This window comes from Monodelphis domestica, chromosome 1, assembly GCF_027887165.1.
Source record: "Monodelphis domestica isolate mMonDom1 chromosome 1, mMonDom1.pri, whole genome shotgun sequence".
Lineage (NCBI taxonomy): Eukaryota > Metazoa > Chordata > Mammalia > Didelphimorphia > Didelphidae > Monodelphis > Monodelphis domestica.
This window is the reverse complement of record NC_077227.1, coordinates 737,813,144-737,837,709: the sequence shown is the minus strand read 5'-3', so window position 1 is coordinate 737,837,709 and position 24,566 is coordinate 737,813,144. Positions and strand designations below refer to the sequence as shown.

The 24,566-nt window shown below is 50.2% G+C and overlaps 1 protein-coding gene and 1 long non-coding RNA gene across 2 annotated transcripts in view; one reads left to right on the top strand and one right to left on the bottom strand.

Moving 5' to 3' along the window:
- Nucleotides 1-8,528, bottom strand: part of EMX1 (empty spiracles homeobox 1) — a 38,518-nt gene extending 29,990 nt beyond the window's left edge. The window contains exon 1 of the mRNA XM_056814071.1: nt 7,617-8,528. Within this exon, the coding sequence (XP_056670049.1) occupies nt 7,617-8,211 (595 nt within the window). The 5' untranslated portion in view covers nt 8,212-8,528. The remainder of the gene's footprint in view (nt 1-7,616) is intronic.
- A 774-nt stretch (nt 8,529-9,302) lies between these two features.
- Nucleotides 9,303-24,289, top strand: LOC103099263 (uncharacterized). The gene is made up of 4 exons (XR_459758.3): nt 9,303-9,432; nt 15,588-15,647; nt 18,333-18,465; nt 22,428-24,289. It is a non-coding gene; the product is annotated as an uncharacterized LOC103099263 (long non-coding RNA).
- The last annotated feature ends 277 nt before the right edge of the window (nt 24,290-24,566 follow it).

The window sequence follows — 24,566 nt, the reverse complement described above, 5'->3', positions numbered from 1 at the left end:
AGAATCTCTTTGGATGTCACAGAGACGTTGAAGGCAAGTTGAGTGGGAGAGAGGTTGTTGTTAGATTCTTGAATGTTGCTCCTTCCTTGATGCGATCAGAGACCCGTCCATTCTTTGGCTCTTCGGGATCCTTGGTCTTGGGGGGAAGGTGCAGAATTCCAGCAAGATGGCCAAATGAATTTCCCTGGGCTAAGTCCAGCTGCCCTCCCATACCTCAAAACAGCAAGAATTGCATTCAAATAAAGAACCACTGGGGAAAGGGGGCAAAGAAAGAAATCCTGGCGGTGCCCCAGACCCACCTTCATGCTCTACAGAAATAAGTCAACATGGCAAGGTTTCTGACAGCGTGATGCTGTCCTAGGAAGAAAGAAGAGAAATCTCCAAAGAGGGAGGGAATAAGATTAGCGCAAGCACAACCAAGTCTCCCAGAAACGAAAGCAGACTATCTTCAAGAGCTGCTGAAGTGGCTGAGAAGTTGAACCAAAAGAAAATAAATTGAAAGCAAAATGCGATACCTTAAATAGGAATCTAAAAAGACAAGTGAGATGGTTAATATGGAAATAAGTTTGGTATGACATCACATGTATAATAGATATCACAGTGCTTGCTTTCTCCAGGGATAAAGGAAGGACAGGCAGAAGGGAGAGAGTTTGGTACTCAAATTTTTAAAAAATGAATGTTATAATTTAGTGTAGTTGAGAAATAGTTAACGAAATAAATAAAAATATACTTTAAAATACAAATGAGAATAGATGATTTAGAACAAAATGTGGAAAATTCTAATAAGGCACTAGACCTAAAAAAAAAAGGGAGAGAGTAACAGAGGTGGAATAAAAAAATAAAGAGATGCAACCAGAAAGAGAAGAACATGCACACACATACAAACTAGGGAAGGGGGGATTTCGTTTTCTACAAAGCAAAACAACTAACCTTACAGACAGCACGTCGTGAAATTTATAAGAACTTTTCTTCCCTCAGGAAAAAAAAAAGACTGAAAGTCCTCGAACTTTGGGAGACGCACAGACAAGGGTCTTGGGTTGCCCAGCGCCCCAGTGGTGCTAGGACCAGTTCTGCCAAGGTGGGAGAAAAGAATTCCAGGGAGAGAGGCAGTGGCTTCTGCAGCTGGGTGAGTTCCACGAAACTCCACTTCCAGCACTAACTCACTCCCCATTTCCCCTCAGTGATTTTAAGCTTCTCTCGAGCTTTGGGTGCTGCTTCTACACTGCCATTGAAGAGGGATATGGCATCACTGGGAGTCTGGGGTAGGGGTGGGGACCCAGGCTGCTCCTGAGGGGAGCAACAGTGCTGGGAGCGCCTGGGCTTGCTGTGCTTGAAGGTGGTGGAAAGAGGAGAAGTTGGACTTTGTTCTCATTGGGAACAGAGGAAAGGACTGGCTGCCCCCTCCCTGAGCTTCCGGAGGCAGGCAGCGTAGGGCAGAGGGCAAGGTGCCCCTAGTTGTCGCCTTCCCTTCCCCTTGTCTTCTGAGGAACTTGGCGTTGGTCTGCTTCCTGCCTTTTCCATGCCTTGCCCCAGCCCATGCCTGGCTTGCTCTAACTCCCTCCTCCAAAGGCTTTCTGACAGCCAGATGGAGCTGCAATGGACAGGTAATAAAAAGGAGGGAAGCCCGCAGTGAAGAGAGATAGAGGCGCCGAGAAATGGGGAGAAAACGTCAGGCTTAGTCACGTAAGCAGCAGGTTAAGTTGAATTGTTCCTGGCGGCGCGCGTGTGTGTGTATGTGTGTGTGTGTATGTGTGTGTGTGTGTGTGTGTGTGTGTGTGTGTGTGTGTGTGTGTGTGTGCTCGAGCGCACGCACGTTGGGAGCTCTTTCTCCGAGCAGGAATGTTTGCCAAATGTATTTATGTACTGTGTAGGTAGGAATACAGCTAATGAGGCTAATGTGGTGAGTTTGATCCCAGAAAAATCCACTCGCCTCCCCACAGAGACAAATTCTGCCGCAGATGAACACTTAACACAGCCAGCCAGCTCACCACCACATGTCATCGGTGGGTCACGAGGGAGACCCAAGAAAAGCGTGAAGATGGCTCAACACACAGGAAAACTTTTTTCGGGAGCGAGGAGAGAATCGAGGAACGGACGTCTCCAATCCAACAGCCCAGCCCCCCTCCTCTACCACCTTGGGCGCAGGCTGAGCTCCATCCCTCGCAGGAGGGGCAGGTCAGGCTCTAACCGGAGGTCCCTGACATCTGCCCAGTGAGGACTTGCTGCCTCACCTCTCCCTCGGATCCTTAGTGCCCAGCACTGAGTAGGTGCTTCAGAAATGCTGCCCGGGGTGATCTCGGTCCCACTGAAGAGCAAAGGATGAGGACACACAAGGAGGGGAGGAGAACAGCTGAGGGCTGGGAGGGAGCCGGGTAAAGGTGATTCACCAAGGCAGGGTCAAGTTGTGGCAAGAACTGGATCTCCGTGTCCGAGGCCCGGGTTCCAGCGGCTGCCCAAGTCAGGACGGAGCCCGGGGTGTTTTCACCTGTGCAATGTCGTCGATGCTGCCAGAACTTACCAGCTCAGGCTTGTGGGGAGGCTGGCCTTAGCGTGACCTTAGCGTGTTCTAGCAATGTGATTTATGTGTGTGCTCATACGTGTGCCTGGATGTATGTTAGAGAGTGTTGGCTGCTTGGGTGTTGTGTGATCGTGTGTCAGTGTGAGTAATGGCACATGTGTAAACGTGTGACTGTGTGTCCCTTCAGATTTGTGTGGAATGGGGACAAGAAAGGGCTTTCTGGCCCTTTGCTCAGCGGTCTGGATAGAGGGGCCAAGTGAGTTTCGATCCCCCAATTCCAAAAGCTGTGGGTGCACAGTGGTGGCTGTAGTCAGGGAGCATGTCGGCACGCAGGCACATGGGTAGTTTTCTTTATGTCAGGACTTCGAATTTATACACAAACAGGTTCATGTGGATGGCCGCAGGCACCGGAGGATCTGATCTGCTTAAGAGCCCTTTGGGGAACCTTTGAGCGGAATGGCTGAAGATGCTGAGAAGTCATTAGATTGTCTCTCAGCCCCCTCCTTAAAGGAAGAGGGGATCTGCACAAGCCTCATTGCCTAGAAGAGAAAGCTTCGTTTTATTTGATTGTGTGCTCAAAGAGCAATCAGTTGGCACCTCTGTCTACCTGCCTGTACCTGGGCCACCCTGTTATCATCTGTGAGTCTGCAGGTGCCTGGCTATATTTCTGCAGCTGTGCAGTCCCCAGGGTGAATCTGGGAAAATCTGGCTGTCTGGGGATGTATCCGTGGATTTATTTCACCCCGTTGAGGGTCTGTGTGCGTCTGGGGTCTATATATGTCCACGTGCACATGAGTTTCTGCTAGTTTTTATGAATATGTAGATGGGAGGCCCCTGGCAGCTGTTTGTATGTACATTATGTGAGTCTGGGAATCGGTGTGCCTGTCTACATGCCTGCCCAGCCACGGATCTGCACACAGTAGGTACTTCATAAATGTTTGCAGGTGGATGAATTGTTTGGGCAGGTTTTGGGGCGCCCTGAAGTTTCCCAGCCAAGTGCCGGCCTTTATGGACATTAATGAGAAAGGGAAGTTGGAGCGGAGGAAGGGACACACTGAACTTCTTGAGTCCAACCCCTGGGCAAGCCCCGGGCCTGCAGCCTACTAGGGGCAAATGACTCAGCGTCTGCTAAGACCCCGGGAAGGCAAGGCCGGGTGGAATAGAAATTCTGGGGTCCCCCAGGCCTCCCCTCCTGCACTTGCAGAGCAGGGGGAAGGTGAAAACAAAGTGGGCAGAATCACCTATTCCCTGGCCCCACCTCCAAAACTCAGAAAGCTGACGGCCTGGACAGAAGCAGCAAGAGGCCCAGCCTCCCTCAAGGCCCCGGGAAGGGCGCTCTGAGCTCCTTCCCGCACCCAAGGTTTGGGGACTGGAGTCCAGAACCTTAGGGGAAAGTGGGCCTGGGATGGGAAAAGAGAATCCCTCTCCCCCACCCCCCACCCCCACCCTCCCCGGGCTCACACGCCATCCCATCCTCCTCAGGGGCTCGAGATCCCGGGCAGCCCCAGCTTAGAATCGCTCAGGCCCGCAGAGCCCCGAGCGAGCCCAGAGAATTGGCCTCGGTCGCAGCAGCGCGGAGATAACCTAATCCCTCTACTCCCGCCCGGAACAAAGGCGCCCTTTGATGCACCCCTGGCTCCCGCGGGCCGCAGGACTGGGGCGGGGGCCTGGAGGGAGGGGAAGGGCCGCGGGGGATTTGCATGGGGAGCTGGCTAATGAGCTCTCAGTGCCCTGAGCCCCTCTCCGTGGGCTTCTCCTCCTTTGGGAAATATAATTCATTCCTGGGGCAAACACACGCACGCACACACACACACACACACGCCAACCCCAGTCCTTTCCCGGCCAGGCCATCCCCTTTTCGATCGCATGTTCGGCCGATCAGAGGCCCTGTAGTCCCCGAAGCCCGGGTCCAGCCCCGCCGCGGGCCCCGGCGCCTACTCCTCAGAGCTCCCATTTCCCCAGTCTTTGGATGCTCGGAATTGGTTGCTATTCCTCTCCTCGGGGCCGGGGAGGACCTGTGCGCCGCTCCTGATCTCTGTTACCCGAGGTCTAAAGGTGCCCGCCCTCTGGGCTTCCCCCTTTCCCCCCGGCTTGTTTTGCTAACAACATCCCCTAGAGCCCGAGACTTTCGGCAGGGAGGCTGGACGCTGGCTGCAACAGCGAAATAGACAGGAAATGCACAAACATTTGTTTCTTTCGTTCACTGGTCTGTTTCCCCACTGAATCGAAATGCCGGTGCGGGGATCCGGGAGGCTCTTTCCTCAGGCAAACTGACCCGGCCAGACTTCCTCCTGACCGGGCACCAGCCCCATCCGTGCTGCGGCGCCCACGGACCCAAATCCCGCGTGTTTCCTCCCTCAGTCCCTCGGAATTCGGTGGGATTGAATCTCGGGCGTGGTCCAGATTGCAAATGTCTCGGCGTTCCGAAACGCCCAGGGAATCGGGAGTAGAGATCTCCCGGAAGAGAATGGAGCCGACCTTCGTAGCCCTTTCTGGCTACATAGCTCGAGGGAGAGTCGGGATCTGGAGGGTCTATCGCAGAGATCGGGGAACGTAGTCACATTTCCGGCTCTCGAAAAGGTCCCCTCAACCTGGACTCGTTTTGTCCGGCAAAGGGAAATCATCTGAGCTTGCTTGTTGGGGATTAAATTCTTCCGTCCCGGGTCTCTCAAGCCCTTCCATCCCTCGGGGTGTAGAGGAACTCCTGGGCCCTTTCAAAGCCTCGAGTTTTCCCCGCAAGGCTTCTTTGCTCATCGGCGGTGCCGGAGCCCTGGGAGCGGCTGTGGGGAATAGAAAGAAGGAGGGAAATCCCCCGGGAGCTCTCGGCTCAGGAGGGAAGGTTTCAGGGGTCTGAGTCCCTCCGAGCTCCGCCATGGGAAAGGATCGGCTTTGCTTCTGAGGACTGGGCCACGCGCTGAGGGCGGGAAGGGAAGGAAAGTTGCCTGCAAGTTTGTGAGACCCCGGTCGGATAGCGAGGGGAGGCGGCCTCTGCAGCCCATTTCTCTCTCCGCAAGGCGCCCATCTGGGAAGCTAGAGGACTGGGCTTTTGTCCCTCTTGCAGGGTGATCCTCAGCTGATCGCCAGTTGGCCCCTCCGTTCTACAGCTCTCCCTCAGCTCTAATTCGATCTGCCTCCGCCTCTCGTCCTCTGCTGCCCCTGGCTCCCATGGGCTGAAGGAGGCCCGACTTTGGGAGAAACAGGGAGGATGAACTGGCCTACTTCTCCTCGACTGTTGAGCTGTACCTAGCTGCCCTCACCCTCGCTTGCAGGGCCAGTACCAGCAGAGAGGCAAAAGAACCCACGCAGAGTGAGTGAAATGGGGCAAAATAGGGTTTCATTGAGGAGAAGCAGATGGAATTGGTATGACCCTTTGCTCAGAGAAGCAAAGATTCAGGCATTTATCCGGATAATTCAGGATAATTCATCACGCACACATCTCAGGTGGAGAAAAATTAGCAGTGCCAATCCGGCCGCTCTCTGCTCTGACTTTTCGTCTTGGTTAGGAGCTGTCGGGTTTGTGGTCTCGGTTTAACCCACTCAAGCGGGAGAATTAAGGCAAATAACCCGACAGATTGTTCCAAGCACAAATATAATGGGGAGGAAGGAAGAGAAGTTGGCCTGAAATAAATATCTGGGTAATCTGGGTACACACACAACACACAGGGCCCATGGATTAATTTGCCTGTATTGTTGAGTTTTCTCCAGTCCTCCATTAACTTTGCTCATGTAGACTTGGCCACAGGACTGCGCAGAGGGCCAGCCCGGTTAAATGGCCTTTCCCCGCTGATGGAAGCTCTCAATTCCCCACGTTCAAGGCGTTTGTTTTGTTTACACACCGATCCTAAAAGATTGCAGAGTTCCTCTTTCCCCCCGTCTTCAGGGCAGCTGGCGGGGTCCGAGCTAGCCGGGTCTACACTGACAAAGTGAAGTAAGTAGGCAACTAAAACAATTACCCAGATAATTGCAGCCTTCTCCTTCCCAGACTACAACAAAATAGATTGGCGATCTTCTTTCATTCGGGGTGTCCGAATAATTGAAGCAAAGCTCGGTTTTGTGCTTCGTGCTCCAGGAACAGAATTGATTATTCGGGAAATTGACTCAATTCGCCCTCGGTACTTTGCAGCTCCAGCGTAGTCTCTTCCCCCGCCGCCTTTCCCTCTCTACCGCCGGCCTTCGGCAAGTCTGCCGACGCCGTGTTCCCGTGGGGCGCTGGGCAGAGGCAGGGAAATGGGGCACAATACACTTTGCCCAGAGTACCCTGCAGGCCCCGAACCGGCGACTTGGATAGGTCCCACCCTGGACTCCCAGCCTCTGAGACGGATCTCGAAACCAGCATGCCGCCGACCCTAGCTCAACCGGCCCCCGCACCCGCTGGACTTTCCCGGACAAGGCTCCGTCCGACCCCGGCGCCAAAGAGTTTGTTGTGCCCACCGCAAACCAACCAAACTGATCGGCCTTGGGGCCAGCAGGAGAGAAGTGGACCGACAGGATGGGTGGAAGGAGAGGATCCTAAAGATCCGCCTCCTGCCTGGGCACCAACGGGTAATGGAACGTTCCCAGGACAAGGCGGAAACCATTCCCCAGCCTGGACGCAGAACGTACCCGGGAGAACCTGGGAGTTCGGCTTGGATCCCCATACCCTAGCCGGGAGCTAAAAGCCCGGGACTCCCCCAAGGGTGACGAGACCTCGGCAGAGCTAGTGGACTGAGCGACGAGCCCGGGTGCCAGCTGAGGTCCTGACTCGACGGGTCCCTCTAGTTTCTCGGGCTGGGTGCCTGGCTTTCCCCTCCCTCTCCCCCTCTCTTCGCGAACTTCTGGCAAAGAGGTAAAGGCTCCCAGCACCCTCGCCTTCCTCCCTTCCCCCCAGCCTCCTCCTCCTCCTTCTCCGCGGGCTGCCTGCTCCCCACCTCCCGGGGCTTCGGCGAGTGCTCTGGAGTTCCGAAAAGGGTGGGGGGGGGGGGGGAAAGAGGTGTCAGCTCCCTGACTCAGCGCCGCGGAGAACTGGGCTTCGGCTGGGGACGGCGGCGGGAGGGGGCAGGGGAGCTGGGGGTCCGCCCGAGGCAGAGAGGTGGGGCAAGGGCAGGGGCAGACGACTCACCCTGGAAGCGGTGTCCGAAGAAGCGGTTGCGCAGAACCCAGGGGTAGAAGTTGAGAGGGTCGCGGTGCTGGGCTCCGAAGAAGGAGTGCGGGTGCTGGAGGTGGGAGGCGCCGAGCTGGGGGGCCGGGTGCACGGTCAGGGACGGGTGGTTCATGGCTTCGGGGAAGACGAGCTCCGGCCCGCCGTAGAGGGAGCGGCCGGCGGCGGCTGCGGCTGCGGCGGCAGCGGCAGCGGCGGCGGCGGCCGGGAAGCCGCTCACGAACGCCTCGGCGGCTGCCGGCGTGGGGTAGTTGAGCGCCGTGGGCCGCAGGGGCTCCTCACCGGCCGCCGCCGCCGCCGGAGCCGCCAAGTGGTGGGAGCCGCCGCCGGGGCCGGGGCCCGGACCGCCGGGGCCGCCAGGGCCGCCGCTGTCTTTGGCCACCAGAGATTCGATGGTGAAACCGCGCTTGGCCGCTGGCTGGAACATGGTCGGGGCAGGAGCAAGAGAGGGGGCTTCTTTGGCTCGGGGGGGTGGAGCGGAGCGCGTCCCTGCTGTCGCCGCCGCCGCCGCCGCCGCCGCCGCCGCCGTGCGGGGTGTGCGAAAACACACGCACATGCACACCCGCACATGCACACACTCACGCGCTGGCTCGCTCACTCACACACACACATCCCCACCCACCCCGCCCTCCGGCCCCCCCGGGACGAGAAGGGGCCCCGGCGGGATGCGGGCGCCCAGAGGGGGCCCGGGTTCAGCGCAGGGGCCGGGCTGTGGCTAGCGCTCGGGCGCACCGAGTCCTGTTCTTCCTTGGAGCGACGGGATCTGCAAGATGGGCTGCTCCTCGAGCCGGGAGGGATGGATGCTCCCGGAGCCCCCTCCCCCGACAGAGCCCCACCAGCCGCGGAAGACCCCCGCCCCCCGCCTCCACCTCCGCCCGCCCCCCCCCCCTCCCCCGGCCGGGCCCAAGCTGAGGAGAGCAGAGAGCCGGAGGACCGAAGGAGCCGGTACCTGGACAGCGCCCGCCGATTGGCTGCTGCTCACCTGCCCCCAGGTGGGGGGAGGGCTAGGGGCTGGGGGAGGGGAGGGGAGGCGACCGGAGAGGGGAGGGACCGGGAAAGAGGGAGGGAGAGAGGGAGGGGACCTGAGATCGGAGGGAAAAGGAGGACTGGAGTGTCTGCAGGGCGATTCGGGATCTTTCCCCCTCTACCGCGCCCCCCCCCCCCCCATCCCTTCCACCCAGTTCCTGTCCCTCTTCAGCGTTTATTCCTCCACATCCATTCCTCCGCCTCGTCGTCCTCCTCCTCCACTTTCTCAGCGACCTCCTCTTCTCCTCAGTCAGCCCTTCCACCGGCCCCCCCACCCTACCCGGCTGCCGAGGAAAGCTCCGGCCTGAGGAGGGGAGGAAAATCAAACCCCAGACCTATTCCAGTCCCTGGACTCGCACTCCCGTGGTCTCACCGCCCTCCCGCCCTCCCACCCCGAGCCAACCCAGACTTGGGTGAAACCAAGAGCACTTGGAGAGTCAAACTTCCCAATTCAAGGCGAAGGTTGCCGCGGTCTCTTCCCTCAATTTGTTATTCCCGACCTGCATCCCTGCCCTGCCCTCCCCTCCCCCCTCCCCCACCCCGCTCTTCCGAAGCCCAGAGTTGAGTGTGGTGCAAGATTCTTGGGAGCAGGGATTGGCGGGGGAAGCGGGTAGGGGCAGCTGGGGGGGGGGAGTTCAGGAAGACGCGGACAAACGTTGGTGCCACCCTCCAGACGCCTCAGATGCACAGGCAGACACCGTGCGCCCAGACCCCTCCACCCCGTTGGATCTGGCCAGGAGTCCAGCTTGGGGTAAGGAGATAACGAGAGATCAAGGGTCTCGCTCTTAGGAGCAGAGAGAAGCCTGGGAGACAGGTAGTGGTTGGTTCGAATCTTTGGGGACCCTAGGGGTGAAGAAGAGCTCAGTGCGCCCAGAAGAGGAAACTAACTCTTCTATCCATGGGAGGCAAAGAGGGTAGGAAAATCCCAACCTCAGTCTCCCCTCTGGGCCAAGCGAGATTATTCGCACCCCTTGGGCAAGGCTTCTGTCCGGGCTCGGGGTGAGGGTGGGGTGCGCTGTGGAGGCGATTGCCCGGCTGTTGCCAGCTCCCCCACCTCAACAACAACAACCCCCCCCCCCCCCCGCTTCGGACTCCTGGTCGGCTGGCATTCAAGAGCCCTGGGCAGTGATTTCCAAGCGCAACCAGGCTCTTCAGGAGACTGCGGTCGCCTCCCGCCCGAAAGAAGTGCTCGGAGGTGCCAGTCCGCTCCCAGGCCCTGTCCACGCCTGTCGCCCAGGTGACACGGGTCACGAGAAAACGAGGGGGGGGGGCTCGGCCGATGGCTCAGGGCTCACCCTTTCATCCCCCACCCTAAAAGGCGGATATCCCACACATGAACATGGTCACATACAAGCGTAATACTGGCACACATGCCAACACCTACAGTCCACAACAAACGGTAGCTCACACAAGCACAATATGGCCACAGGAGCCACACGTCTGCACCCACGGAGTCACGCACAAACATATAGGAACGCTCACTGAGCCACACCGTCATTTCCATTCACGCAATCACAGGCACAATCTGAAGCCCAGGCCTGGCGCAGTCCTGGGGCCGCTAGCGGGGCCGCCCCAACTGCCCCTTGGATTTTCACTTCACGCCTGTGTCTTTCACTGCGTTCATTCGTTTCTGGCTTTGTCTGGGTTTCCTTCATTAGGATAATACTAATCATTTCGGAAACTTTTTGCCTGGGGCCTTGGCTGAGCCTTCGGAAAAGCCCGTCTAGGGGCCTCACTCAGGGCCCCTAGAGGCACCCGCCCAGGCCGAGGAGAGGAAGAGGCCCGGGGGAGGGGGGGGGGGTAGACGTGGAATCACAAGATAGTGGAGGGGGTGAGGAAGGGAGGAGGGTCCTGTGGGGGCAGCAGGAGTCGGGATGGCGGGGCGTCAGCCGCGGGTCAGCTCCCCACTCCAGCACGGCTCCTCGCCTGGGCAGCGCCACCCTCCCACAGGTCCGTCCCCCTGCCACCCCTAAGAGTCCAGGCCAGCTCTTGCGTGTGTCCCCGACTGGGCTCCAGGGAGCTGTGTTCGCCCCCGGGAGCCCGCGGTGCCCTCAGCTCTGCCACAATGAAGGTTTAAAGTCTATTTTCCACTCGACTGCGCTGAAATGCCCCCGCGCGGCAGCTCCGCTCCAGCCCCAGCCTCTTCTGCGGGCAGGGGCCGGGAGGGGAGGGAGGGAGGGAAGGGAGGAGAAGCCCTGGACCCTGCAGGAGAAAAGAAGGGGCTTCCCAGTCCCTGCACTGCCCGCCCTCTGAGCGGGTCAGCTCCAGCTCCCCACCTCAGTCTACCCAAAACAGGAGTTCTTAACCGTGTGTGTAACCTGTCAGGAAATTGCATTTCAGGATCATTGATTTCCCTTGTAATGGTTTATATTCTAATTTAAGGCATTTAAACTCTTCTGAGGAGTCCACAGGATTCAAGAAACTGTCCAAGGCATCAATGCCACAAAAAAAGGGTGGAAAACCCCTAGTCAAGGGAGACAGACAGAGTCAGAGACAAACAGACGGAGAGGCAGAGAGGGAGAGAAAGGAAGAGGAGAGAAAGGGCCGGAGAGGGCTCTTGGTCTTTCTTCCTTGGTGAGACCCACTGGACCCCCTACTGCACTCTGCCCAGTGCAGGTTTGTCAGCATCTTTTGGTGAATGAAACTCTCTTGTCTCTGTCTTTTTGATCCCTCCTCCTTTACCTCTCCTCTTCCTCCTCCTTTTTTCCTCCTCATCTCCTTCTTCTCTTTCCCTTTTCTCTCCTTCTCTCCCTCTCTCCCTTTCCCCCTTCTCACTGTCTTCCTCTTCCACTGTTTCTTCTTCCTCTTTCTCCCTCCGTCTTTCTCTGTGCTGTCTTTCCCACTCCTCTCTTTTTCGTTTCTTGACTCATCCATCACTGAGCCAACAGTCGCAGGCCCAGTCCTTTCCTCTACCAAGTTTTCATCATTTCCCAGAAAACAGCCCTTATGCTTCCACTCTTTACCCTTTGGGCTCCAACCTCTTTGGAGGAGGATCGTGCAGTCTTGAAGAGCAGCCCATCCAGGAAAAGAGGGTGAGGGGAGATACTCCTCAATCCCTGAAGGGTTGGGGCTACTAGGGCTGGCTCTTGGGTTTACTCCAGTTGGCTAGGGAAGTCTGAATGGGAAGGTGTGGATGGTCTGGCCCCAAACAATAGCTGCCTTCACACCCCCTGTTTTCCCAGTCTTTCTAGAGACTTAGAATCACAGAAGATAGAGATGGGAAAGAGGCAGCAAGGTCTCAAAAGAGAGGAAGCTTCTACTGCCTTGGGGAACACAGCCGGGCAGTAGATTCTACAGCCTCGAGTGTATTCTCATCAGCCCCTTCCTGCTCACCCACACATAGACCTCCCCTCCACCAAAGAGACCTGAGAGCCACCACTTTACTTAATAATTTATTTGTTTGTTTGTTTTTAATCCTTACTTTCTGTCTTAGAATCGATATTGAGTGTCAGTTCTAAGGCAGAAGAATGCTAAGGGCTAGGTAATGGGGGTTAAATGACTTGCCTAGGGTCACACAGTCAGGCAGTGTCTGTGGCGAGAGATGAGCTCAGGAATTCCCAAAGCCCACCACTTTAAAGCTGCGCTGATCCTCTCTCTCACCTAGGCTGGCCATTCTCTGAATACACACCTTATACATCCAGACTCCAGAGTCTACCTGCCTCCGACCATATTCATCCCTCTCTCCAAAGTCTGGTCTACACATTCATTCAATCACCATTTATTAAAGTGTGGGCAGAGCATTATGCCAGGACACAGACAATTTAGATCAAAGCAGATGCCTATCTCCAAGGAACTGAGAGACAAGTAGTCTATTCTGAGTTTCTTCTGGTTTTATTCTATATCCTGAGGGGCTGGGAAGAAGCCACTTTCAAAGCCTTATAGAAAGGTAAGCAATGACTATGATTATTCATTGGAATTATTCTTGGGCTCAGAGTCTTTGGGACTCCAAGGCACCTCCCAGGTCACCTGGTCCCCCAAACTGAAACAGGGACTGGCCTTAACATCCTGACAAGTACTTGCCCAGCCCTGACTCTTAAGGGCACAGAAATCGCTGCCCCCTCTAGTGTTGGCGATTTGCTGGGCAGTGTGAATTATTATAAAGGTCTTTTTTTGTGGCTGCTGAGCCTTCTAGAACTTTCATTCACGGCTCCATTTTCTTCCCTCTGGGAAGTTTAACCCCAGGTGACAATTCTTCCAACTCTTGTGCATAAGCAACCCCCTCCCCACTACTGCTACCACCAACTACCACCACCACCACCACCTCCTCCTTCCCTTAACCAGACTATATACCTCAGGCCACTTACCGAGCATCTTCCAAACTCAAAATCCATATGTAATTATACTTCTTTAATGGATGAAGAAAGTAGGAGGCCCCAGAGAGGTCCATCGTATTGTCTGAGAACACACAGTTGGTATAAGTGGCTGAACCAAACCAAAAATTCAGGTCTCCCCATTCCCTGGCCAATTCTCTTGGGCACGACACTTAAACTCATCTAGATAAATGGATGTGCTACAGAAGCAGCCTCAACTGGGTGTTTGTGAGGATCAGATGAGCTGAGGTATGGCACGGGGGATACATGGAACGTAAACACTCTCTTGTCATTTCAACTCTCACATTTGTAGGGAGGAAGCCTGGGTTCCTGGAGAGAGAGCTGACCTAGAAGCCCAGAGAACTGCCTCTACTGCCTCTGACTCATCCTTGCTGTCACCTTGTCAGTGTTCCAGGCCCCCCAAGTGTCCCTGAGGCCCTTTCAAAGGGATCTACGAGGGTCAAAACTATTTTCATTCTAACACTAAGATTTAAATTGCTGATACAGTAAATATCATTAGACATGACCTACAGAAAGCAAAGCTGGGAGTGGGACTGCCATAATTTTAACTATTTAAAGACCAAAAGTTTAAGAACCATTGATCTAGGCATCGGACTGTAAATTGCAAAAAGTATGTCCTACTTGTGGGCGGCTAAGTGGCTCAATGGCTGAGAACCAAGCCTAGAGACCAGAGGGTGCTGGGTTCAAATGTAGCCTCAGGCACTTCTTAGCTATGTGCCCAAAGCAAGTCACTAAATACCCATTGCCTAGCCCTTACAGCCCTTTCTGCCTTGGAACCAATACGCCTTAATGATTCTAGGAGGGAAAGTAAGAGTTTAGGAGGGGGAAAAGTTTCCCTAGAACCAGGGAAATCGCAGGTCCAGTTCCTATCTCCAATTTACATGGCTAACTTCATCCATTTTGATAGCTCCTTTCTTTCCTCTGTTGTACTTGGAGGTGCTCCGGCTCACATTTTGTAATGCAAATTTGCCTTCCAGCTGTTTAACTCTCCTTCAGCACTTTCCCCCTTGTCATGGGTCCCCTCCCCCTCCTCTTTGAAGATCCCTTCCCCTAAAGAATCTCTTAGCCTAATGAGTGTGTCCTTGAATTAAACAAAATCCCTTTGCTGCTGGTTCCTCGGGTGCTCCCATCCCTATCTAGCTCAGAGCTCCCCTCCCCAAGCCCAATCCATCTCCCAGCCACTTTACCGTCTCTTCCCGGGCGCCCAAGACAACCCAGTTCAGTAGTTCGGAGGATCTCTGTCTTCCACTTTCCCAAAGCCTTCTGCCCATTTCCTCCAGATGGGAACTGGGCTTTCTCTCCCATAGAAAGTAGGATTTTAGTTTCCATTTATAGGAAGTCAAGGAGGTTAGTAGTTGGAGTGGAGGAGGACGGCCAGAGAAAATGCCTGGAGCCAAGACTGTCTTGTTCATGGAGCAGCCAGCCATCAGTGTAACTGGATCAAAGAGAGTGTGTTGGGAAGCAAGGTGAAAACATACTGACTGCCAAATGAAGCATTTTGTAGAGGTAACAGGGAGCCACTGCAGTTTAATGAGGAGGGGCTGCATCTGCTTTTTAGGAAAATCACTTTAGTGCCTAATGGAAGGTGGATTAGAGGGGGAAGTGACTTGAGGCAGGCAGACCCACCAGTAATACTCCCACTGGAGGAGTCCAGGCATGAGATCATGAGGGAATGGAGGAGTCAATAGACTCAACAGCCCTTGCTCAGAACTCATTCATCTTCTTTGTTCTTTCTCCGGCTACTCCCTTAGCTCCTCGGAATCAGAGCACTCTCTGGGTTCCCCTCTGACCTCTCCCACTTTTCCTGGCTGGTCCCTCTCGCCGGCTTCTTTTCCTTCCTCTCCTAGTCTCCCCGATGTTCCCAGAAGCTCTCCAAGATTCTTCCCCTGCTGCTTTTATGTGCCTCTTCCCTTGTCAAGCTCTTGCCCACCTAATGGCTCCCAAGTTTTATCTCCTGTTCAGACAGTTTCCCCGCAGAGGGATCTTCAGGTGCCTGCTGAACACCCCCAGGCACTCTCAGGAGCCGGCTCTGGCTTTCAGACCTCTATGTATGCACATATGCCCAAACCCACAAATCCACTCTAGCCCTGGCTCTGTGGTTGAGTGATCAGGGCAAATCTTCCTCTGCTGGAGCCCAGGGCTCTCCTCTGCAAAACAAGAGGGTGGCTGGCCTTAGAGCACCCTCGGGCCACTTCCCATCCCCAAGCTCCGTAGTTCCTCTAACAATAAATGCAAGCATGTTCACGTTTTTTAACCCTTACCTTCTGTCTTAGAAAAAAAAAAGGAAGGAAGGAAGGAAGGAAGGAAGGAAGGAAGGAAGGAAGGAAGGAAGGAAGGAAGGAAGGAAGGAAGGAAGGAAGGAAGGAAGGAAGGAAGGAAGGAAGGAAGGAAGGAAAGAGAGAGGAAACTGAGAATTCAACTGAAAAGATGTAGAAAGCATCGAGATGACTAATTAAACTAGTTAACAAGATCTAGTAGCTGTTTAACCCTTTAAGGTTTACAAAACGCTTTATTATCTCAGTTCCTCCTCAAAGCAACCTGGGAAGTAGGTGTCATTATTTTCTCCATTTTACAGATGGAGAAACTGAGGTGGAGTACGGTTAAGAGACTTGCCCAGGGTCACCCTGCATCTGAGGTAGGATTTGAATTCAAGGCTTCCTAATTTCAGTGTTCTCTCCACTTTATAAGGTCTTTTATAGCTTCACACACATGCGTGCACGCGTGCACAGTGCCGCTAATAATTCGGGATATACAGAATAGAGAACAGGCAGAGCCCCCAGGAAAGGGCTCCTGGAGACGCAGGGCGCCCGGATCTTCTTAAAGCCTCCTTCGAGGCTGGGGGCGGGGGAATGGGAGAAAGCAAGGGAATGAGTTGGGGGGCGGAGGGCCTCCCCCTCCTCCCCCTCTGCAGCGAGGATCCCTCCGTCATATGGATGGCAACAGCCCAAGCGCTCTGGCTGGAAACAGCTTTGCATTAAGCCGTTCCATATTGCTCTAGAAGAAAGCCTGACACACTCCTCGAGGGCCATATCCTGCCATGGCTTGGAGCACAGCCTTCTCTGGGGGGCCAGGGAGTGAGGGCCCGCTCTGGTCTGAGCCGAGGGGGGGTGGGGGGGCGGAGCCCCAACTCCTTCCTCTTCAGAGCTTCTCCGGCGGAGAGGAAGGTCCCTGTGGCGACGGCTCTTCCTCAGGGAGGGAGCCCAAAGACTGGCCCTTTGATCCTCAGACAGAGCGAATGGGGTTGTGAATGGCCCAGAAAGCCGAAGCCCACTTAGGAGAGGGCATTTGGGAGACAATTCAGGCTTGGGGAATTCTGCCCCGAGGCTTAGAAGGCAGAGAAAGGGGTGAGAATCGCTTCTCATATGGGCAAGGATTCATTTATTCTTGGTTAGTTTAAGCGAGAGCTAACAGCCCTGATGCTTCTGAATCTGCAGTCCCCTCCCAGACCCCTGTTTTGATCTGGGCATGACTCGAACTCGCTACAAAGGTCTTGGATTCAAGACTTAGACCTAGAACATTCCGCTTGTGTCCCTCATTTCTAAGATTAGGGAAATCCTGAGACAAGATAAAGTGACTTACCCCAGGGCACAAGGACGGGTTTCGAACCCTGACCTGTGCCTTCCAAGCTGGTCTCTTCCCTCTATATCACCATGACACCTTTCAGATATTTGAAAAGTAGACTTATTCGGCTTGGTCTCAAAGGCAGGGCCGGAGCGGACACGTAGAAATGACAAGGAAGCAGATTTTGATTCCTCTCAAGGAAAAATGTACTAAAACAGAAACATGGTATAATGGAAAGAATGCTGGACTTGGAGTCCGGACACCTGGGTTCAAATTGTATCTTCAATATTTCTTTGTTATGTGACCATGAGCAATTTGATTCAGATCTTAGAGCCTCAATTTCCCCATCTAAAAATAGGGCTAGTCACATTCCTACTAGGTAACTTGGGGCAACTAGGTGGTGAAGTGGTTAGAGTGCCAAACCTGGAATCGACTCATATTCCTGAGTTCAAATCTAGCCTCAGCACCTCACTTAGCTATGTGATCCTGGGCAAGTCACTTAACCCTTTTTGCCTCAGTTTCCTCACCTGTAAAAGGATCTAGAGAAGGGAATGGCAAACCACTCCAGTGTCTTTGCCAAAAATCCCTAACTGGGGTCATGAAGAATTGGACACAATTTTAAAAATCTGAATAACATCTTTGTATCTCAGAGTTTTCTTGTGAATAAAAGGCTTTCCAAGCTTTAAAGCATTATAGAAATGAATTATTATTATTATTATTATTAATCAGAGTTGGCCAGAAGTAGAATGTTTGGCATGCCAGTCTCCCTCAAGGCGCATCAATGCATCCCTAAAAGCCTGGTTAGTGGGTGGTGACAGTTTTTCTGTCACTCCCAGGCTCAAAGACGTTGACTGAGGCTGGGAGGGGTCAGGATGTATCTCAGTGGGAGGATGGGCTATGCCAATAAAATCAAGAATCCTTGAATACTGAAGAGTAAGGACTAATGCAAGGAGGGAGGGTGGGGAGTAAGATGGGAGGCTGAGCAGAAGTTGAAGGCAATTCCCTAGAAGTCACTGGATTGAAAAATAAGAGCCGAGGCTTTTAGCTCAGATACCAGCCTCCCCAAGATCCCTTTCCCTTCTCTGTGTCCTCCCTCCTCAGAAGAGGAAAGCTGACACAGACCTGGCAGAAACATCTAGAGAGGCTTGTCCTTTCAAGTCTGTTTTCCTACATCCAACAGACCTTCTCTCCAGGAGGCCAGACTAGGGGTGAGGGTGCTGAGCTTCAAGCCAAGGCTGCTCCTTTGCCCGCTTCCAGAAGAGGACCCACCAGGGTCCCATTGCTTTCAGTGGCAGCCCTGCTCCCCCCTTCTTTACAGCCTTTGAGCTAGCTCAATGTCCTCCTCCACCCTCCCTCTGCTCTCCTTATTCCTGTTCTACCTTCCCAGCAATGCAAGAAATCAGCCTTTTTAGCCTTTAATTAGTCAATTGTTCCCCAGGTGGGATACACCCATGATTTCTCATTAAGGGGGTGAGAGCTTCTTGTTAGCCTAACAAGCCTGGCTTGCAGCCTGGAGACCAGGTTTCCTAGGGAGGGACCCCTCCTCCTGCTAGGAGACTCGAGTCTTCATGGTCTAAGAGGAAGCTCTTTTCCCGAGGGACCACCTGCTCATCCCCAGGCCCCTAACTGACCAGATCTGGGGTGAGGAGGGCTGGAGGGATCTTGGTCCTACACTGCCCTCACCCCTACAGCTCTGTTCCAAAGCCTGAGATCCTTTTATTTCAGTCTGGTTAGCACCTCTCCTTTCTATCTTGGCCAGCACCAAATCTGGGGCCATGCCAGCTGCTACAACTCTCTGTCTGACAACTAGAGACCAGGACCTGGACCTCCACCTTCTGTTTCCTGTTGCTTAGCCCAAATTCTGGCTCTACCGTTTCCAAGATGTGACTCAGGTAAGTCACTTCATCTCTCTAGGCCTCCGTTTGCAAATGAAGAAATCAACACTATCAGTAATCATATTAAAATGTTCCAAGTCCCTCTTGATTAAAGAAATGCAAATTAAAACAACTCTGAGGTACCCCGTCATACCTATCAGACTGGCCATTATGAAAGCGAAGGAAAATAATAAATGCTGAAAGGGATGTGGCAAATTAGGACACTAATACATTGTTGGTGGAGCTGTAAACTGATCCAACCATTCTGGAAGGCAATTTGGAACTATGCCCAAAAGGCTGTAAAACAATGCATACCTTTTGATTCAGTAATACCACTACTAGGTCTGTATCCTGGAGAGACTTTTAAAAAGGGGAAAGGACCTGCTTTTACAAAAATATTTATAGCAGCCCCTTTTGTGGTGGCAAAGAATCAGAAACTAAAGGGATGTCCATCAATTGGAGAATGACTGAACAAATTGTAAGGAATGATGAACAGGACGTTTCAGAAAGGGCTTGAAAGACCTGTATGAACTGATGCAGGATGAAATAAGCAGAACCAGGAAAACAGTGGACACAGGAACAGCCATACTGATCAATGATCAACTGTGGCAGACTTAGCTACTCTCAGGAATACAAAGATCCAGGACAATTCTGAGCATCAAAAGACAAAGAATGTTGCCCTCCCCCAGAGAAAGAACTGCTGAAGTCAGAATGCAGGTGGAAGCATTTGGTTTTTCACTTGTTTATTTGGCTTTGTGTTTTGGAGTTTGGGTTTCATAAGATTACTCGCTCACAAAAATGAACAATATGGAAAGATGCCATACATGATAATATAGGTTTAACCCAGATCAAATTGCCTGCCAGCACTGGGAAGGGAGGGAGGGAGATAAGTTCCACCATATAACTTAGGAAAACTTGTGTGGAAATTTGTTATCACATGGAATTGGTAACAAATAAAATTTAATTTAAAGTTTAATTTTAATTTTTAATTTAAATTTAATTAAAAATTTAAAATAGCATCTCTCTAGGGCTCAATTTCCTCAAATGTAGAATGAGGGGGTTAAATTAGTTTCTGAGGTTCCTACGTTGCTTGTTTCTATAACAATTTGAGGTTTAATCAAAGTGCTTTGCATAGTTTATCTTATTTAGGCCCCACAACAACACATGAGAGGAAGATTCTATTAGTAGCCCCACTTTACAGATGAGCAAATTGAAGCTGAGAGAGGGTAAGTGGCTTGCCCAAAGACATCCAGCTAGTAAGTGTATGAGGTAGGATTTGAACTTCTGTCTAGGACAATTGCTTTATCCATCGTGCCACCTAACAGCCAGCTAGTCTAAATGTATGATCCCATGAGCTTCAAAAAAAATTTTATGATGAGTTTGACAAACATGACAATTTCTATTTTCAAAGAACAGAAGAAGAGAATCACATGTGACAATTAATCTCCACTACATATCACTTTTTAATTTACATGCTAAATTTAACATTGTATTTCCAGCTCTGCCCTTCTAAATGTCTTCCTGTTCTCTTAAGTGATTTTTCAAGGTTCTTTTAAAAGATTACTTTAAGGGGCAGCTGGGTGGCTCAGTGGATTGAGAGCCAGGACTAGAGAAGAGAGGTTCTGGGTTCAAATCTGACCTCAGACACTTCCTAGCTGTGAAACCTTGGGCCATAGTGCCACTTACCCCCCACTGCCCCACTCTCACTACTCCTTTGCCTTGGAACCACTACACAATATTGATTCAAAGGTGGAAGGTAAGGGTTTATCTTTAAAAATTATTATGCCATTTATCCAATTAACGTCCCCACTCCTTTCCCCCTAAAGAAAGAAGGAAATAAATAAAGAAAAGCTCTCTGTTGTGATAAAAAAAATACAAAATTAAAATTAAAAGCAGATAAAATCAAATCCATACATTGACAATGTCTGGAAAGGTGTGACTCAGTTGGTCCCTCTAGTCCATTCTCTCTCTCTCTCTCTCTCTCTCTCTCTCTCTCTCTCTCTCTCTCTCTCTCTCTCTCTCTCTCTCTCTCTCTCTCTCTCCTTTTGAACCCTTACTTCCTGTCCTAGTATCAATCCAAAGAATAGCAAAGGGCTAGGCAATCGGGGTTAAGTGACTTGACCAGGGTCACATAGCTAGGAAGTGCCTGAAACCACATTTGAACCCAGGTTCTCCTTGACTCTATACCGGGTGCTCTATCTACTGTACTACCTGGCTGCCTTGTCGATGATCTTTTAGCCAGAGATGGGAAATATGAATCCAGTGTTGGGGAGCAGTGCTCTATCCATTGTACCATAGGGCCTCCTTGGGGAACCAAGAGTCCTGCATAGTCTCATAAGAGCTATGATCTCTAGATAATCCCCCTTTACGCTGAGTATACTTTCAAACTGTTTTCCAATTACAATTTCCAGACTGGTTGGGTCAATACACAACTCCATCATATAGATTTGTTTGTTTTCCATTAGTAACATTCATTCACTTGGGGGGGGGGAGAAAAGAAAAAGAAAATCTTATAAAATATGCCTAATCAAGCAAGAAAATCCCACACTGGCTGTCCAAAATAATATGTCTCATTATGCACACTCAGTCCATCAGGTGGTGGGTGTATATCATGCTGCCTTGTTGGTCCCCTAGAATAATGATCCTACCATCTTCAGGAAGGCAAGGCTTTCAGGGGCAACTGGGTGGCTCAGTGGATTAAGAACCAGCCAAATACAGGAGGTTCTAGGTTCAAATCTGGCCTCAGACACTTTCTAGCTGTGTGACCCTGGGCAAGTCACTTAACCTCCATTGCCTGCCTTTACCACTCTTCTGCTTTGAAATCAATACACAGCATTAATTCTAAGATGGAAAATAAAGGTTAAAGGAAAAAAAAGCAAGGATTTGGATATGTATTATGGAAGACATTTATGTCCTGATCTGGACTATCCTTGTTCCCTGGTAGATCTACCTCCTCCAGGAAGTCTTCCCCAACTACTCCAGCCCATACTGATCCTTCTTTTCTCTAACCCTTGAGCTGTCCAAATGAGGAAAAAATGCTTTGGTGAGTTGTCTTTTTTCCCTTCCCTACCCCAACCCAGGCCTTCAAAGAAAGGCAGGCTGACCACTTGTTTCTATGATATATCAGGGATTTTTTTTTTCAAGAAAAGTTGGACTAAATGGTCAGTGAGTTTCCACCTCAGTTCTAAGGTCCTGTGATCTTGTGAGATTCAATACCATAGCCAACTACTTGACCATATACTCCCCCCCCCCAACCCTGTCTTAGATTCTGTATTAGAATCAATGCTGAATATTGGTTCCAAGGCAAAAGAACAGTAAGGGTTAGGCAATGGGGATGAAATGACTTGCTCAGGGTCACACAGCTAGGAAATGAGACTAGATTTTAATCCAATACTTCCCAATCTCCAGGCCTGGCTCTCGATCCACTGCTCCTCTGCACAAAAATTTTCAATGGAATTCTTCTATATAAATTGCGTATTGATAAGACACTTAGAAATATAGAGAGAAACAGTATCTTTTCATTTATTCTGTAGCAATGTAAACACTGATTGGCACTATTACTGGAGACTCCCAGAAATTCGCCCACCACCATATTGGTAAAAATATAGACATCCAAAATGGCAGCATCATATCAGGAAGGAGCAACATTTTTTTAATGTTCCTGGAATTCAGGTCAATGAGTATTTGTAAGTGCCTACTATGGGCCCAGCACTGTGCCCCACCTCCATCACTGTCTTTTTTGGTATTTATCCTTTATTTACTTTTCTGTGAATGTGTTGAACCTCCCTAAGTAGAATATAAGACCTTCGAATCCATCAATTATATCACTTTTTAAAAATGCATTTTTCATTGATGGTGAATGCTTCAACTGATAGCACTTGCTGCCTTGAGCTCTGGGTTTTAATCTCTCTCAGGGCCATCAAACATTAGAGCTGGCAAAGGACCAACAAATAATTGAGCCCATTCTCCTTACTTCACAGATGAGAAGCCCAGAGGTGGAGAGTGTCTTGTTCTAAATCAAACAGACTCAAACGAGAACCCAGGTCCCTTAATACTCTTTCTATCTCTTTCCATTCCTCTGAGGTGATCAAGCAATATAACAAGCCTACTGTGCTAGATTTACATATATCCGATAATAATAATGGATTAATCAATATAACCAGCCTACTGTGCTAGATTTACATATATCCAATAATAATGGATCAATCAATATAGCAAGCCTACTGTGCTAGATTTACATATATATCCAATAATAATAATGGATCAATCAATATAACAAGCCTACTGTGCTAGATTTACATATATATATCCAATAATAATGGATCAATCAATATAGCAAGCCTACTGTGCTAGATTTACATATATATCCAATAATAATAAGGGATCAATCAATATAGCAAGCCTACTGTGCTAGATTTACATATATATCCAATAATAATAAGGGATCAATCAATATAGCAAGCCTACTGTGCTAGATTTACATATATATCCAATAATAACGGATCAATCAATATAGCAAGCCTACTGTGCTAGATTTACATATATATCCAATAATAATAATGGATCAATCAATATAACAAGCCTACTGTGCTAGATTTATATATATATCCAATAATAATAATGGATCAATCAATATAACAAGCCTACTGTGCTAGATTTACATATATATCCAATAATAATGGATTAATCAATATAACCAGCCTACTGTGCTAGATTTACATATATATCCAACAATAATAATGGATTAATCAATATAACCAGCCTACTGTGCTAGATTTACATATATCCAATAATAATGGATCAATCAATATAGCAAGCCTACTGTGCTAGATTTACATATATATCCAATAATAATAATGGATCAATCAATATAACAAGCCTACTGTGCTAGATTTACATATATATATCCAATAATAATGGATCAATCAATATAGCAAGCCTACTGTGCTAGATTTACATATATATCCAATAATAATGGATCAATCAATATAGCAAGCCTACTGTGCTAGATTTACATATATATCCAATAATAATAATGGATCAATCAATATAGCAAGCCTACTGTGCTAGATTTACATATATATCCAATAATAATAAGGGATCAATCAATATAGCAAGCCTACTGTGCTAGATTTACATATATATCCAATAATAATGGATCAATCAATATAGCAAGCCTACTGTGCTAGATTTACATATATATCCAATAATAATAATGGATCAATCAATATAACAAGCCTACTGTGCTAGATTTATATATATATCCAATAATAATAATGGATCAATCAATATAACAAGCCTACTGTGCTAGATTTACATATATATCCAATAATAATGGATTAATCAATATAACCAGCCTACTGTGCTAGATTTACATATATATCCAATAATAATAAGGGATCAATCAATATAGCAAGCCTACTGTGCTAAATTTACATATATATCCAATAATAATAATGGATCAATCAATATAGCAAGCCTACTGTGCTAGATTTACACATATATACAATAATAATAATGGATCAATCCATATAACAAGCCTACTGTGCTAGATTTACATATATATACAATAATAATAATGGATCAATCCATATAACAAGCCTACTGTGCTAACTAGTCCCTTCCCTGGACACTGAGAATTCAAATATGAAAGAAGCAGTCCCTGTCCTCAGGGAGCTTACATTCAAATGGGGGCAACAACGTACACAATCGTGGATGTGTAGAAAATGTAGGCAAAGCAGATAGAAAGTAACCTTTGGGAGAAAGCCCTGGGCAGAAGGTGTTGCTTGAGATGAGTCATCATTCTCATTACAAATAAACACATCACTTACTAATGTGTGCACATATTTATAGTCAATCTATACTGTCTTCTGTTCTGCTAATTGTTTTATGACTTGTCTCACTAATTACTCTGTGAGCTCCCTAAGGTCTGGATCCCTTTCTTTCCAATTTAATTCAACAAGCACCTAAGTAAGTACCTACCATCAGGGCCATAACTAGGGGCAGGTGATCAGAGTTTTGCCCCAGGACACTGAATTTTAAAGGGTGTCGACAACTGTGCCTTGAGACACACTTTCTCCCATCCATTGGTAGGAACTGACTGTCACTACCCCCTCCCC